This window comes from Bos mutus, chromosome 26 (assembly GCF_027580195.1).
Source record: "Bos mutus isolate GX-2022 chromosome 26, NWIPB_WYAK_1.1, whole genome shotgun sequence".
In the NCBI taxonomy this organism is placed as follows: domain Eukaryota; kingdom Metazoa; phylum Chordata; class Mammalia; order Artiodactyla; family Bovidae; genus Bos; species Bos mutus.
The window spans coordinates 9,195,694-9,212,459 of NC_091642.1; the positions used below are offsets into that span (position 1 = coordinate 9,195,694).

The window sequence follows — 16,766 nt, forward strand, 5'->3', positions numbered from 1 at the left end:
CACACTCAGGTTCTTGAATATCACTATGTTGCTGTGAGAAATTTATCTTGAAGAAAAAAAGATCCCACACATGTATATGTATATGCGTGTGTGTGTGGATCTCCTCTAGGCAGATGCTCTGTGTCCTCCCCCACCCCATCCCCCTGGTTTAAAAGTCCTGCTTGAAAAATGTCCTTGCAATGCCTCAAAGGGCTTGATGATTTCAATTTTATTCAACAGAGCACAATGATAGCCAGACATTTCTGGGCAAAAGCAGATGGAAATATGCCACCTCCTATCAGCACCCTAGCTCCGGCCAATGTTTTGACCTGAAAAGCTTTCTGAGAAAATGAAACCAGTCCACAAAAATCAATTGGGGACCCCTATTTCTTGTGATTGGACATGCACCGCTCTGCGGCAAGAATCATTATCTGTAAATTGATTGACCCAAATATCATGCAGACCATCTTGGAGTGGGAAGCCGAGAGCTTGAACGGCCTGTGCATTTTCTGCTGGCTGCACAGCCAGATGTGGCAGTGGCCTTGATGGCCAACCTCTAACCAAGCGGGTCAGGGTAGGGGAGCTGCTATAATTTGAGAAAAAGCGAGACTTCAGAAGTTTTTCAACTTTACTTTCTGTCGTACTCACTGGCAGTTGATCTGACAAGGGTATTGAATGAGAAGCCAGGAGACCTGCATGTGGTCCCAGCTGGTGATAAGAGCTAAGGTTTGTCGAATGGCTTACTATCTGCCAGGTACTTCACTGTGGTTCACACACATCGTATCTCTCATTCCTCACAGCAAGTCTTCGAGGAGGGTATTGGTATTACCATTTTCATTTTCCAATCACGAAAATAAAACTTTACAGAAGTCAAGTAAGCTACCTCGGTTTGCATAATTAAGACATCAGGGAACGGACATCCTTACACTGCACTCTGATTTCAAAGCTCAACCCTCCTGGTCATTGACTTCATGATCGTGGGAGCAGGGAATTTGCTCTTTTCAGACTCAGGTTCCCTGGATGTCAATAAGGAGGCAGCTGACAAAGCCCTATGGTCCCAAGCAGCTGGACATTTACAAGATTTTTCAGGAAACCTTTCAAGTTATCTTGTCAAAATAGCTGCTTTGCTTTTGGGGATTCTTTTGAAAAGCCATAGGTAGCCCCCAGAGTTGAGAGAGGACAGAGCTGGGTACCCAAAGATCGTGGGCAGCTGAAGCTCTCAGGAGGGGGTCCAAAGACAGGTGATGGGTGTGGACCTTGGTCCACTGACTCAAGTGAGCAGGAAGGAAATAGCGCACTGAGGCTCAGTGGAAATGTTTTCCAATAACCATCCCCAATCACCCTCTGCCTAAGCCCTCTCTCCTGCTAAGTGTAGCTCTCTGACGGTTGTAGATCTCAGGTCTGCGTGACAAAGTCAGAATCATTTTTGGTTCATTGAATAGCCTTGGTTCGTTCTTAAGACAGCCCTGTTGGGAATTCCCTGGTGGCCCAGCAGTTAAGAATCTGCCTTGCAATGCAGGGGATGCAGGTTCAATCCCAGTTGGGGAACTAAGATTCCACATGCCATGGAGCAGCTAAGCCTGAGTGCTGCAACTACAGAAGCCCATGTGCTGCAACTAGAGAATCTGTGTGCCTCAACAAAAGATCCCAAGTGCCATGGCTAAGACCCGATGCAGCGCCCACTCCCCAAAAGACAGCTCGGTTCATTTAAAAACCGCAGCCTCGTGTCCATTAAAAAAGTATATTTATTTATATTTATGTTTTGGCTGTGCTGGATCTTGGTTGCTGCATGCAGGCTTTCCTAGTTGCAGGGGGACTACTCTTCTCTGCGGTGCGCAGGCTTCTCGTTGTAGCAGCTTCTCTTGTGGCGAGCACAGGCTCTAGGTGTGCAGGCTTCAGTGGTTGTGGTGCTCAGGCGTAGCTGCCCCAAGGCATGTGGGATCTTCTTGGACCAGGGATCGAACTGGTGTCCCTTGCATTGCAAGGCAGTTAACCACTCGACCATCAGGGCAGCCCCCTCATATCCATTCTGAGGCTCCTGTGAATAGAATCCCAGCAGTGGCCCCATCTGTTTCTGTCTCTAACACCTTGTGGTGTGTGTGTGTGTGTGTGTGTGTGTGTGTGTGTGTGCCTGGTATGGGGAAGAGTTCAGGGTCTTTCTTGACTTTTTCCTTTTTCCCTCTGGTGTTGGGGTTGGCTGTGGCTTGAGAATGGATGGAGGGAGACTGGGAAGGTGCTGTCCTCCCCTTGCCTTTGCTGTTCTAGCTCCTTTTCTGTGTGCACGTTATGAATGAGGATTGACTGTCAAGGGGATTTGTTTCCTTGGGCCTTGGGGGTCTCTGGCAAGAGTGGCTACATTTTACCACTGACTCTTTGCATGGCTTCTCCATGCATACTTCTTTGTCCTCAAGGGAAAAGATCCTATAGAAAGCATATTATCTACAATCCCATTCTACCTCCTGTGCCAACTCTCAGGCCTGTGCGCACAAGCAGGATCCGTCTTCCTTAACTTTTTGGAACAAAGAACTCAAGAGGAGGTTATCCTGACCCCGTCTTGGGCATTTCCCCATTGTGCCATATGGTTTCCTGAGTGCTTTTCTTCTGCTTTTATGGGGAAAATTAACAATCACCTGGCTAAGTAAGGTGTCCAGGTGGGAACGAAATGCATTGGCTGACGGACTCTTTAGCACTAGCGCCACCTGGGAAGTCCAGAAGATCTAAACACACTAAGGGAAGCCACTGCGATGAGGAGCCGCTGGTCCACGACTAGAGAGTAGCCCCTGCTCCCCGAAACCAGAGAAAACCCTTTGCAGCAAGGAAGACCCAGCAGAGCCTAAATAAATAAAGTAATAACTGACTAAAACAATAAGACCAGGGGAGTTCTTTGGTGGCCTAGTGGTTAAGATTCCAGGCTTTCATTGTCATGGCCCAAGTTCAATCCCTGGTCAAGGAACTGAGATCCTACCAGCTGTGAGGTACAACCAAGTGACTTCACTCGGTCGTGTCCCCACGGACTGCAGCCCACCAGGCTCCTTTGTCCATGGGTTTTTCCAGGCAAGAATATTGGAGTGGGTTGCCATTTCCTTCTCCAAAAACTTAATTAATTTATTTTAAAAAACCCAATGAAACCTCTGGTGGAAGGCTAGCTCCAGGCTCAGGGCTATCAGAGCCTGGCCTCCTCGCCTTCAGAGAACATTTGCAGAGATGTTGGCATGGGCTCATGTTCTGTCTCATGCATGCTGAAATCATCATGGGAAAGTCAGAAAGTAGGGCACTAAAAATGGTAGAGGGATTAGGGGTCAAAAAACATTAGAAGCGAAGGCTTGTTTTGAAACTTGCATTAACTTGTTTTGAAATGTTTTCTTTTCTTTTTTTTGCCCAAGCCATATGGCATGCAGGACCTGAGTTCCCTGACCAGGGATTGAACCCACAACCCTTGCAGTGGAAGTGTGGAATCTTAACCACTGGACGACCAGGGAAGACCCTTGGAATTTTTATTCTTCTGGGGTTTACCATGGATTGCTGAGGCCCAGTAGAAATTTTAGACCAGCAAACCTGCTGGGAGGCTGCAAACATTTGTATGAATTTAGGGTCAACTGGGGGCTTCCCTCATAGCTCAGTCGGTAAAGAATTTGCCTGCAGTGCAGGAGACCTGGGTTCGATTCCTGGGTCGGGAAGATCCCTTGGAGAAGGAAACGGCAATCCACTCCAGTATTCTTGCCTGGAAAATCCCATGGACAGAGGAGCCTGGTGGGCTACAGTCCCTGGCATCGCAGGAGTTGGATACGACTTAGCAACTAAACCACCACCACCACCAGGGTCAACTGGAGGCTTCCCAGGTGGCTCAGTGTTGAAGAACCTGCCTGGCAATACACGGGGTGCAAGAGGTGAGTTCAAACCCTGGGTTAGGTAGATCCCCTGGAGTAGGAAATGGCAACCCACTCCAGCATTCTTGCCTGGAAAACTCCATGGACAGAGGAGGCTACAGCCCATGGGATGGCAAAGAGTCGGACATGACTGAGCACCACAGCCACACACAAGGCCAACTGAAGTGAGACGTGTGTTAATTCCAAGACAGCCGGAAGGTTCACACCAAATGATGACCTGTTAGAACATGACGGTAGATGAATGGAGCCTCAGTTTTTTAATGTTGAGCAAAGCAACACCCATGCCTTTCTGTATCTAGTCAGTTTTTAGTGTTGGTACATTTCAACCTGAGTAATTCCCAAGAATTCTCATCCACTGGACAAGTGCAGGGTTGTTTCAGCCTCAAGATGCTCTTTATTACGAAATACACTTAAAATGAGCTTAGCAGCAATCAATAAGCAGCATATCCTGAGCTTCTTCTGTCTACTTGGAAAAATCAATGGGTTGAAAAGATGGAGCATTAGTACTCAAAGGAACTGTACATGCATGATACAGTGACAGGTTTCTTCATATGACCAAGTGCAAAATAACTCAAAGGACCCACAGAAGCTGTCTACTCAATCAGAGGTGCTCCGCTCAGACTCCCCAACCATCCAAAGATGCAAAACCTTACAATTATGGTATTACTTTATTGCGTTTACATCTCCAAGAGGAAAAAAAAGGACAATTTCTAAGAGAAATGATTAGATTTTAAAACACCAATTTCAGTTCAGTTCAGTCACTCAGTCATGTGCAACTCTTTGTGACCCCATGGACTGCAGCACGCTAGGCCTCCCTGTCCATCACCAACTCCCCAGAGTTTACTCAAACTCATGTCCATTGAGTCGGAGATGCCATCCAACCATCTCATCCTCTGTCGTCCCCTTCTCCTCCTGCCTTCAATCTTTCCCAGCATCAGGGTCTTTTCAAATATGTCAGTTCTTCGCATCAGGTGGCCAAAGTATTGGAGTTTCAGCCTCAGCATCAGTCCTTCTAATGAATATTCAGGACTGATCTCCCTTAGGATGGACTGGTTGGATCCCTTGCAGTCCAAGGGACTCTCAAGAGTCTTCTCCAACACCACAGTTCAAAAGCATCAATTCTTCAGCGCTCAGCTTTCTTTAGGTTCCAGCTCACATCTATACATGACTACTGGAAAAACCATAGCCTTGACTAGATGGACCTTTGTTGGCAAAATAATGTCTCTGCTTTTTAATATACTGTCTAGGTTGGTCGTAAGTTTTCTTCCAAGGGCAAGCATCTTTTAATTTCATGGCTGCAAACACCAAATCTAAGGTGATTTATCTAATCATTAACTCTGTTGCTAACAAAGGTAAACCCTCATTAAGGCAAGCCTCCCCAAGCCTCCTGTTTTGGGGCAGGAGAACTGCAATGAACACACTGTCCTCAGTTGCTTTTGGCTCCACGGAACTAAGTGCACAGCTTCTAGTTGGCGCCCTGGGAGAATGATGGCCACTCTCAATGAGCAAGTCACCTCTGGATTCGGTAGGAGGAGGTGCCCCTCTCGTTCCTTCTGCTCTATCCCTCTGATCAGGTGAGTGTTTGGAGACTTCTGGGTTTGCTTAGTCAGTTCTGTTATATTGGGGTGCTGTACAAGTTGAAAAGGAACTCGGACTTTGTGGCTGGAATCATTACTCAAACATTACTCAAGTTTGAGTGTGTGATGAAAATGCTCAGGGAGGGCCCTGACAAAGGCAGACTCTAGACCCCAGGTCCAGGGATCTGACTGGTAGGTCAGGAAGTCCGTCTTTCCACAAGGACTGCAGGTGGTAGAGGACAGAAGGCCCAGGAGAAGGCTGTCTTTACACCAGTAGGAACTGTTACGTTGTCTCTCGGACCTCAACCTCCCACCATATTTTATGTTTGGTTGTCTTTTTAAAGCTGTGCCGAATCACTTGTGGGATCTTAGTTTCCCAAACAGGGATCAAATCTATGCCCTTTCCAATGGAAGCTCACAGTCCTAATCACTCGACCACCAGGAAAGTCCCCTCCTGCACTTTACATATAAATTTCCAAGAGCCTGCTGGACATCCTACTGGGACAGATCTGAAAAGAAACATCATGTCTAATGACTTGGGAATTCTGGGACTGATATTCTATGGTCTGCACTTCAAGACTCCAGAAGTTACTCTAAAGCACAGTGAGGATGCTGATACAAAGGATAGAAGATGAGTCATGGTAGAATCTTGATAAATGAAAGAATGTCCATGTAAGGGAAAAAAACACCAAGAGACGATCAAAAGTAGATGTTTGTCAAAAAGCAAAGGAAGCTGAGAAGAGGGGTATCCAATGCTATAATGTCACCAATTATGGGTAAAAAGATAACTTTAAGAAAATCATTTACATTCACTGACAAAAGTGAACACCAACCAAAAAGGGATTAAAGGAGCAGGTGCTGAGGACCAGCAGATACCTGAGCGCTTCTGTAGACTGAAGGAGGGAGCCAATCGGGCTTCGTTTTTCAGTCGCTAAATCATGTCCAACTCTCTGCGACCCCATGGATTGCAGCACGCCAGGCTTCCTCTGTCCTCTGCGCTATCTCCAGGAGTTTGTTCAATTTCCATTCAATTGGCCTAGACCAACTACAAGTGAAATTATGAGAGAATAAAGATCCAAGTTCCTAGGGAAGGTCTTCTTTCTCTCTTTTTATGATGTGACACCCAGATGAACTGACCAACTTCGGTAGGATCTGACTTAGGAGGCAACACTTTCATCAGGGGTTGGCCAGTTTTTCTTTAGGCTTCATGGGCAAGGAGCACAATTGGGGATATCAGGTCCATGTTTATATAGCATTTTAAATGTTAAAAAAGAAATTACTTTGCGGGTCATAAGAAAACCAGGCAATGGGTCAGATTTAACCCCCAGGCCCTGGTTCTGCCCACCTAATTTAAACCGGGGTCCTTGGACTTGAGATGCTTTGAATATTTTTTTTTTCTGGTCCAAGAAAATATTATATTTGAGTACTTCAAGTCAAATCACATGTAATCAAATTACAACCAAAGGCAAGCTGCTAATCCCAAGGCCAGGGTGGATGGTCCAGTTCATGAGAGAGGCCCCCCCCCCCCAAACCCAGGGAAGTCTTCCCACTCAGCACACACACACTGCTTTGTGAGGGAGGGTCTTTCAAAGTGGTCAGCGCTGTTTATCCACAGAGGTTAAACTTTCAAGGAATTAGGTGTCAGACCCCTTTTCTGTCCTCTCAGTCCGTGTAGCTGAATGGAGCTGACTGCATGGCTGTGCCTATTTGACAAAAGCAGAAAGGTAAATGAATGCACAGAGGGAAAACTTCCAGTAACCCTATAGGTAGCTTTAATTTTATTTTAAATTACACAAGATTATATTTACTTTATTACAATTGTACGCTCTAATATAATTATGAAATTCAAATAGTCAGGATGATACCAGTGATTCCCGTGGCTGCCCTCTTGACCCCCAGTCCCAGGGCAGCCCCCAGCGTGTTGACTGTATTTTCCGAGTTTATTCCAAGAATTTATACACATGCTTGGACTTACAGAATATATAGATTTGTACTCTTGTGCATAAATCTTACGTGATGTGTTATTTTCTTAAACAATGGAACTTGGTGATGATTTAATCTCGGAACATGGGTCTTACTCTTTTAAACTGCTGCACCGGATTACATGGTGTGTATGCCCACGATTTATTTATTCTCCCACCTAGCCATTTCTAATTTGTCACTACCGCAAACTCTGCTGCCCTCAAAGTCCCTGACATGCCTTCCTGTCCATCCTCCCAGAGGCACGGACCGAAACAGCTGGGTTTCTTTTGTCGACAATCTGTAATGTATATGTTTATTTTCCAATTAACCAAGGTTATTTAAAGTTATGACTTTTTTTTTTTTTTTTTTTGCAGCCTACCTTTTGGTTATTTACTTCTGTGTACAGTAAATGGTGCCTATAAGTCTGTCTTTTTTGGCATTTATAAAAGCTTCCTTTATGGCAAAAATTCAAAATTAGATAATTCACTTGCATTTGAAAAGGAAAACTTCTCCCTGTACATAAATATATATGTCAAACTTGTTGATTATGCTACCCAGTCCCTCTCTGTTCTTACCATTTCCTACTTAACTTGTTGATTTCTAAGTCAGAGGCTGTGATTATGACTTTATCAATGTTTTCACTGTATTTTTATTATTTGTTTGGTTGTCTGTAGTTCCCTGCAACACTGTAGGAGATGTAACCTCCATGACTGCTGGGCCTTCTTGGTGAAGGCTTCCTGTCTTTTTACTAGACATCCTTTTCTGCCATTTTACAATTATTTTTAACTCCATTTTGATGTTAAGTTTGCTGTTCTTGCTTCCCTCTTGGTAGCATTTTGAATGGGCTTTCTCCTCTTCATTTCAGCTTTCCTATGCTGCTGTTTTTTTTAGGTGTTACTAACATTCTGTATCTGGGATTTAAATTTTCCTTTTGTCCCATTGATGCTTTTGAACTGTGGTGTTGGAGAAGACTCCTGAGAGTCCCTTGGACTGCAAGGACATCCAACCAGTCCATTCTAAAGGAGATCAGTCCTGGGTGTTCTTTGGAAGGAATGATGCTAAAGCTGAAACTCCAGTACTTTGGCCACCTCATGCGAAGAGTTGACTTGTTGGAAAAGACTCTGATGCTGGGAGGGATTGGGGGCAGGAGGAAAAGGGGACGACAGAGGATGAGATGGCTGGATGGCATCACTGCTCGATGTACGTGAGTTTGAGTGAACTCCGGGAGTTGGTGAAGGACAGGGAGGCCTGGCGTGTTGCGATTCATGGGGTTGCAAAGAGTCGGACACGACTGAGCAACTTAACTGAATTGAACTGAACATAGTTTAATGGGTGAGTTTAACCCATTTATACCTCTGAGTTTTACTGTTTGGCTACCTTGCTTTGTTTTCCACTTACCATAATTTCTTTGGGGAAAAAAGCTGTGTAAAGTTAAGTTTTTTTTAAATTATTTTTAAAATTTATATTTTATGTACTGTCTTCACTGGGTCTTCTTTGCTGCTCATGGACTTTATCTAGGTGCAGTGAGCAGGGTCTGCTCTTCGTGGTGGCGCACGAGGTTCTCATTGAGGTGACTTCTCTTGTTGCGGAGCTTGGCCTCCAGGCTCATGGGCTTCAGAAATTGCAGCTCATAGGCTGACCAGTTGTGGCGTTCGGGCATGTGGGATCTTCCTTGGACCGGGGATCAAACCTATGTCCCCTGCATCGGCAGGCAGGTTCTTAACCAATGGACCACCAGGGAAGTCCTCAAAGTTACGTGTCTTTTTTCCCTTCATACTGTGAGTTACCCATACAAGTGATGGCAAGTCGAACATCCTGCAGCCACTCCCGCTCGGATCTGTATCCTGCTCCATCTTTCTTCCTTCCTCGGGGCAGTTCTTTGACGGCTGTGATGGAGATGAATTGTCTCTTTTGGAATCTCCTTAGTTTCCTTTCAGTACCCTTCTCACTCCTCTGCTGCATCTGCCTATTGCCCTATCCACCCACCTGCCATTTTTTCTTGCCAAACCCACATGCTCCCACCACGCCTGTTTGTCTTACAGGCCATGTTCTCAGCTAGTTTTTCTGCTTGAAATGATCTGAAACAATTCCTTTAGAATTATTAGCTAGTAAAGGGCTAGGTGGCAGCGACCTTTTTATTAGGACACTCCTAAAAACAAACAAACCTTAACGACCCAAAGGAAGGAATCTGACAGGGCCTTCACCAGCCAGACTGAGTTTGAACCATTTCTGTCATGTATCAATAAGCAACTTATGCCCTCTCCATGCCTCAGTCTCCTTGCCTTTAAAATGGGCTCACAAGAGCACCTACTGTATAGGACTGAGTTAAAAAACGTGTCGAGAGCGTAGAATAATGCCTGGCACGTGATAAGAACGTGAGAGATCTTAGTGCTATTGTTATCATTCTAATGGATCTAAAGAAATACTGTTTTAAATGATGAGTTTTTTAAAAACTAATTAACTTGGCTGCGATAGGTCTTAGTTCACATGCAAACTCCTAGTTGTGGCCTGTGGGATCTAGTTCCTTCATCAGGGATGGAACCCAGGCCTCCTGCATTGGGAGCACAGAGTCTTAACCACTGGACCACCAGGGGCGTCCCTAAATACTTCTGCATAGGGTTGGCCTTGGTGGTTTTCTATGTGTGAGGATTCACTAATGAGAACAGGAAAAAAAAGACACCTGGCATAAACATTTTGCTAAGAACACGGTCTTACTCATCTTTGCGTGGCAGCCTGGGGCGCACAGCACCTTGTGCCCTTGGCCGCATGACTGCCCGACACACATCACTGAATGCCAGACGTACAGACGGACTGATATCTAGATTTCTAAAACATTGTGGGAAATATGGGGAAGAGATAGGCTGAAACCTCCTGTGAGCTTAGACAACAGTGTATCACTGAGGAAAAGGTCCGACAATGCAAGATTTCCAGACGCGATACTACAAACACAGGGATAAATATCAGCTGGATATTTATGTGAGCTATACTGTGAAGTGAAGTCTGACTCATTGCGACCCCATGGACTGTACCCTACCAGGCTCCTCCGTGCGTGGGGTTTTCCAAGCAAGAATACTGGAGTGGGTTGGCATTTCCTTCTCCAGGTGATCTTCCCAACCTAGGGATCGAATCCAGGTCTCCCGCATTGCAGGCAGACGCTTTTAGCGTCTGAGCCACCAGGGAAACCCCATACATACCGTGAAGATGTGCTCAAAAGAAGTGACCTCTCCACTGAAGAGCTGCTTTTTTTTTTTTTTGCCTTAAAAAGAAGCAGGGGAGGGGGATGATCAATCTGGTAAAAATCTTATTTAGCATCATGAATTTAAAATTGGTCTCTTCCCTGAAAACAAACAAAATCAGCTTACATGACAGGCAAGCTACCAGCTTGGTAAGCAAAGGTACAGTGTCTGTCTTGCGGGAAGAGTACATTGTTTTCTTACTTCTGTATGCATAACAAACAATTTTGCTTTATTAAAGTAGCAAAAGCCTCCAGGTAGTGCTTTATTTTTTCATTCTCCATAGAATATTGATTTTGTAACACTGATTACAGTCTGATGTGTACCATTACAACAAAAGTTTCACTTTCTGAGATAAGCAAAAATACATCAGCAAGGATTAGTGCATTTTCTAAAACATACCATAATCATAAAACCAAGTGATTACAATCATCCTCATATCTGACATACCAGCTACATCCTAGGAGAGCTGGTACATTCGTCAGGTGATTTACAAATGTAAGTAATGACACCCATCAGTCTTAACACTTCTGACATGTTATTCTTTTATCAGTTAAACCTAAAATAAACCAATAAGAGGACTGAAATATAGCAAGGATGAAATCCAGAATGTGTTGAACAGAGACAGTGGTAAACAGTAGGAAGAGCACAGAATTGGGAGCCAGTACATTTGGATCTCTGTTTTATCTTTGGCCCTGGACGGATGATCTCGGGTAAGTATTTTGGGCTACATGAATCCTTCACTTTTAAAATGAAGAGAGTTGGCTGGATGGGTCTCTAAAGTCTTTCTAAGATTTGAAAGTGAAAGTGTTAGTCACTTAGTTGTGTCTGACTTTTTGTGACACCATGAACTGTAGCCCGCTTCTGTACATGGAACTCTCCAGGCAAGAGTATTGGCGTGGGTAGCCACTCCCTTCTACAGGGGATCTTCCCCACCCAGGGACTGAACTCTGGTCTCCTGTATTGCAGGCAGATTCTTTACCGAGACACCAGGAATTGGGAGCTTTCCATAATTCTAAAATCTTTGACACCGATTCATTTTTGTGTTGTAAAGTGAAATTCCTGACAATACTAACGTGGCAGTTGGGGTGAGTCCAGCTCTGCCCACATAAATATGACTTGGTGCTTGTGTTCAGGGCTTTTCCTTCTGGGCCCCGTAATGGCCCTATCCTCAAATTAACAAAGAGTAATGACAGGTTTCAGGAGGTAAACAAGCCTGTCCTTCCACTGGACACAAACTCAAAACCCTCAAATCATGGTAATTAAGAAAAGCTATAATGCAAGAACTATGAGGAAAACCTGCCACATCGTCTTTGGAAAATGGTACAGTAACAAAATTCACTAATGGAGGAAGGTAGGGACAGATATTAACTACAACACATGATTTTCAACTGTTATTTGAGAACATGTGCAAAACATACACACAATTAGAACTGTATCAATATGAAATATAAATTCAAGGTTCAGGTATACACAGAAGCCTCTCTCGTACTGCTAATCTGAACAAGGTTTATTGTAGCTTCACATGTTTATAACTCCAGGGGAGGAAGTTAGTATTACTGATGTTGGTTTCTACTCTGTCATCTGAAAAGCCCACCTCACTCAAATAACCACAGAAATCAAAGATGTCCCTGCCCCGCTTTAGGACAGTTCATCCATCCCTACTTTCTTTATCAGAGCACTGTCCTTTTGTTCTGAAAGACTGCATGATTAGTTTCTGTCAGCTCCCTATCTGAAAGTTAAGTAGACTTAATCTCTTTTGATCAGAAGTCTAAATTTGTCCATATGTCTTTCTAATATTCTAACGTAACTCCTATCTCCACTGTACTTACACAATTCTGAATACTTAACCATGATATGCATTATACAAATTTGAAGAACATCAATGTGTAAAGCAAAATTACTTTGAAAATGTCAAGTTTTCTTAATAAACGTCATCCTTTCATTAAAGTACTAAAGTGCTTCCCACTTGACAGCAGTGATTGCTTTAAACAACTGGATGAATGGTGAAACATTCTCCAACGCCTCTAATCCTTGCCCTGTCTCAGGAAATACAACACACTCAGCCCTTCACTGTCCACCTCCCCTCTAGGGGACAGAGGACTTAGATCCTCTTCTCCTGGTCAAGAATCCCTGATACTGAAGAACTGGCATTGCCAGCTAGACATTTTGTTGAGCTTTGCCTTTCTATAATTTGACTGTAAAACAACAGATTTTTGCCTTCCCAGATATGTCCTTTTTTAATAATATCTCAATCTGCTTTTTGACCCCTACAGCTCTCTTGTATTTCTCCTTCCTTACAAGATTTTAATACACTTCATTAAGAGGGTAAGACAACCCCTCTGGAGAATCACCAAACTAAAGTATAATTTCTGAATTACCTATCATGATAAAGCTCAATAACTAAGCTTGAGTAAACAATTTTACTCAGTATTCAATTTAAATTGAAGCTTAAGTATTCAATATAAACAGAAGTAAACAGCATCGTTGGTAAAATGAATATTACAATGTTGAGTATATTCTGATTATTAAATTATTTAAACCTCATACTTGAAAACTAATGTAGAGACTTTTTTTTTTAAGTCCGATCATCTTTTATTTATTTATTTTAAAATGTTTTTTCATTTATCTGGCTGTGTCAGGTTTTCTGTCATGTGGGATCTTTGGCTGAAGCACACGGGCTCTTTAGTTGGGTCACGGGGACCCCGAAGCATACACATTCAGTAGCTAGAATGATAATGCATACAGAGCTTTAAAAATAGTTTTGGAGAAAATATGGTACACTTATTCCCAAATTTTAAAAATGATTTTCTGTGCCTAAGTTAAGCAGATTGTAAAGAAAAGACAGAAAGGGTCTCAGATCCAAGATGAAGGGCCCAAATGAAATCACTCAGTGAGATGGAGGCCCACAGCCCCCAACAAGGCACACAGTTTAAAATTTAACACCAGTGGCACCAGGGAGGGGGCCCGCTTCTTTGGCTGTCCTGTCAGTATTCCGCACCGATGCACTTTGCGATGGTGTTCAGCTGGATATTTGAAGTTCCTTCATAAATTGTGCCTTAAAGAAAGGGGAGAAAAGGAACACAAAGGAGTGGAGCCACGGGAAGAGTCTGTACACAAATCAGGTCTGCAAACACCACCTCTGCACTTACTATAAAACTGTACCAGGAACACTATGCAGTGTCCCCTAAATGTGGTATTATTTACAAGGTAATCTTACCTAAGAGATGACAATATTCCACCTGATTTACACATTTCCAGAATCAGTATTAAACAGGTGAGTTTCCCGTTCCTAAACTATCAATGCATAAGCCTGGATGGTTTCCTGGGAATAGGCAGCTTTTATAACTGGCTGAGTTTCTATCTTCCCACCTGGCAGTAGAGCAGTGTAACGCTCAAGCTTGGTTACCCACTTAATGTCTAAAATTAGAACTGAGCTTCCAGCAACAGCATTAAGCCAGTCAAAAATACTAACATTTTTAGTAAAAGAAAAATTAAGACAGTAGAATTTGTTGTGGTTTTACTGAAAGGCCTTCAGAGGCCTTGAGGCATTTAAAAAGACAATTTGATGTTTAAAAAATAATAAATCTACTTTTTTGAAGGAAGAAGTAGTGGGGGAAAAATCCAGCCACAAAAAAAGGAGAGCCAAGAAACATAGTAACTGAAGACTTAAAACTGCCTCTGCCCAGGTGCCAGTAGCAACAACAAAAACATCAAACCAACACAACAGCCTAAAACGCCTAAGAGTCAAATAAAACAAAATAAGTGTTAAAAACTCTATTTACCAATCTTCGCATCTCGGAAATATTTTTCCACAGGGTAACTTTTGGTGTAGCCCACTCCTCCCATCCACTCGATACACTTGCTGGTAATGAGGCCTGCCAGCTACCAAAAAGAAGCACAAATCACGCTGAAACCACATAACTTACACATGACCAACACTAAAACATTCTTAGTAACGTGGATTCACTACCACTGGCAACTGGAAGGAGCGAGGTTATTTTGTAAATTAACATTTCTTCGTCCCAGTCTCTGTACCATTTATGGAAAATTTCCTATTAGTTCATAAAATTCTTAAGAGAATTAGGGTCTTTGTTTTAGACTTGTACACTTGTCGACGGTGTCATTTACTCAGCAAATGTTAACCAAGGGCTTCTTGCATCATCCACTCTGCCAGGGTGCTGACCAGTCACTGCCCTTTGGTCCTGCTGGTCATTCAGAGAGACAGATGTTGAAGCACGATCACCAAAACTGAAAACCTATGGGGCCAGAGAAGAGCCTGCGGGAGGAGCTGCCGTGGTTTAGATGGGGCAATGGGTGAGGAAGGTACAGCCTCGCTGACAACTAAAGGACAAGTCAAAGGACATTTCAAACTGAGGACTGACGCATAGAAAGGCTCCAAGGGGGAAGTGGGTTCATCGACCTCAAAGGCCTGAGGACCAGTGGGCTGGGGTCGGGGTGAGCTGTGAAAAGGGGATGGGTGTGGGCAGCAGTGGGCCTCATGTGATGTGAGCAGTTTAAATAATCTGCTGGCCCCCAAAGGTGTCCCCAGGAGAATCCCCAGAAAGTATAAATGTGCATCACCTACACGGCATAGGAACTTGCAGGCTGGTTAAGTTAAGGGATGATCCCAGGTTATCTGGGCAGGTCCCGTGTCATCACAAGGGTCCTTACAAGGGAAAGAGGGAAGTAGAGAAGGGTGCTGTGACCACAGACACAGGAATATCTAACACACTACACGCTGCTGGCTGTGAAGACGGAGGAAGGGGTCCTGAGTCTCGGAAAGTGAGTGTGTTCTAGAAGCTGGGGAAGAAGAGGAGATGGACTTTCACCCAGAGCCCCCAGGAAGGCAGCTCCACACTCAAATTTCACCCCGTGTGTGTGTGCATGCACACGTGTGCAGACACATGTGTGTGAATGTGTGTGCACGTGTGTGTGTGTGCTCAGTCGCTCAGTCGTGTCCAACTCTCTGAAACCCCATGGACTGCAGCCTGCCAGCTCCTCTGTCCATGGGATTCTCCAGGCAAGAATACTGGAGTGGGTTGCCATGTCCTCCTCCAGGGGATCTTCCTGACCCAGGGATCCAACTCAAGTCTCTGTGCGTCTCCTGCACTGCAGGTGGATTCTTTACCACTGCACCACCCGTGAGGCTCATTTCAGATGTCTTACCCCAGAACTGTGAGACGACAGAACTGTCCTGTCTCTAAATTTTCAGTAATTTGTTCAAAGCAACAATAGGTGAATAAAAAGTTCCCATTTTTTGTGAGGAGTCACTGAAGGGTTTAAAACTGGAGCATAGCATGGCCTCATGGACACCTTGAAAGGGACACTGGACTGGAGGAAGCCACAGGGACCAACCAGAAGTCAGAAGCTGCCTCCGGTGTTTTGGTGAAGAGGTGGCACGGCTTGGACTAGACGGCTGGTAATAAAAACTAGGGGAGAAAGAAACCAATTCGAGACAAATTGAGGGGCGGAATTCTCATACAGGATGACGGATTCAACAGGGGGTGGGAGCAAAGGAGGGGCGCTGAGGGGACTCAGGTTTGTGAGTGTGCAGGGCGGGAAGGGAGGGTGGCGGTCGGGGGAGGGGGCGGGGTGGGTAAAGCAGAAGCGGATCTGTTAGTCTGGAGCTCAGAAGGGAGGTTGAGGCCCAAGATTAGACCTGGGGACTGAAGGGGTTAAAGAAATATCTGAGGCCAGGGAGTGACTAACACACTGCCGAGCCCTGTGATGCGACCAAGTTTCAGCCCAAGCCCAGCGTGTTACATGCTGAGTACAGTCAACACGAGGATGGTATCTTCCTGCGACTTTCTATTTCACGTTATCTCCAGGGCATTCGCTTCGCCCCAACTTGGAACCACAGCCACGATGCCAGTGTTCAGCTGAGGCCCACCTAGTGGTTTACAGTGGCTTTTCCACCTGACCTGGGTGACTTGGTTTCCACCCGAGAGCCACAAGAACATGGAAACCTTAGACAGTTAAAGCACCTTCCTATGGCAGCTTTACTTTCTTGCATTTCCTGTGTAGGAACTAGAAGGTCCATGTTATTTTACTTGAAAAACAAACAAATGTTCAAGCAATGTTCCTAAATGACAGGCTTAATAAATAAATTTCTTAAAAATTAAAAG

At 44.4% G+C, this 16,766-nt stretch overlaps 1 protein-coding gene across 1 annotated transcript in view; it reads right to left on the minus strand.

Annotated features, from left to right (window-relative positions):
* Positions 1-10,890: 10,890 nt before the first annotated feature.
* Positions 10,891-16,766, minus strand: part of ACADSB (acyl-CoA dehydrogenase short/branched chain) — a 52,201-nt gene continuing 46,325 nt past the window's right edge. The window contains exons 10-11 of the mRNA XM_005895084.3: positions 14,424-14,523; positions 10,891-13,696 (exon numbers count right to left, since the gene is read on the minus strand). Coding sequence (XP_005895146.2) covers positions 13,626-13,696; positions 14,424-14,523 — 171 coding nt within the window. The 3' untranslated portion in view covers positions 10,891-13,625. The remainder of the gene's footprint in view (positions 13,697-14,423; positions 14,524-16,766) is intronic.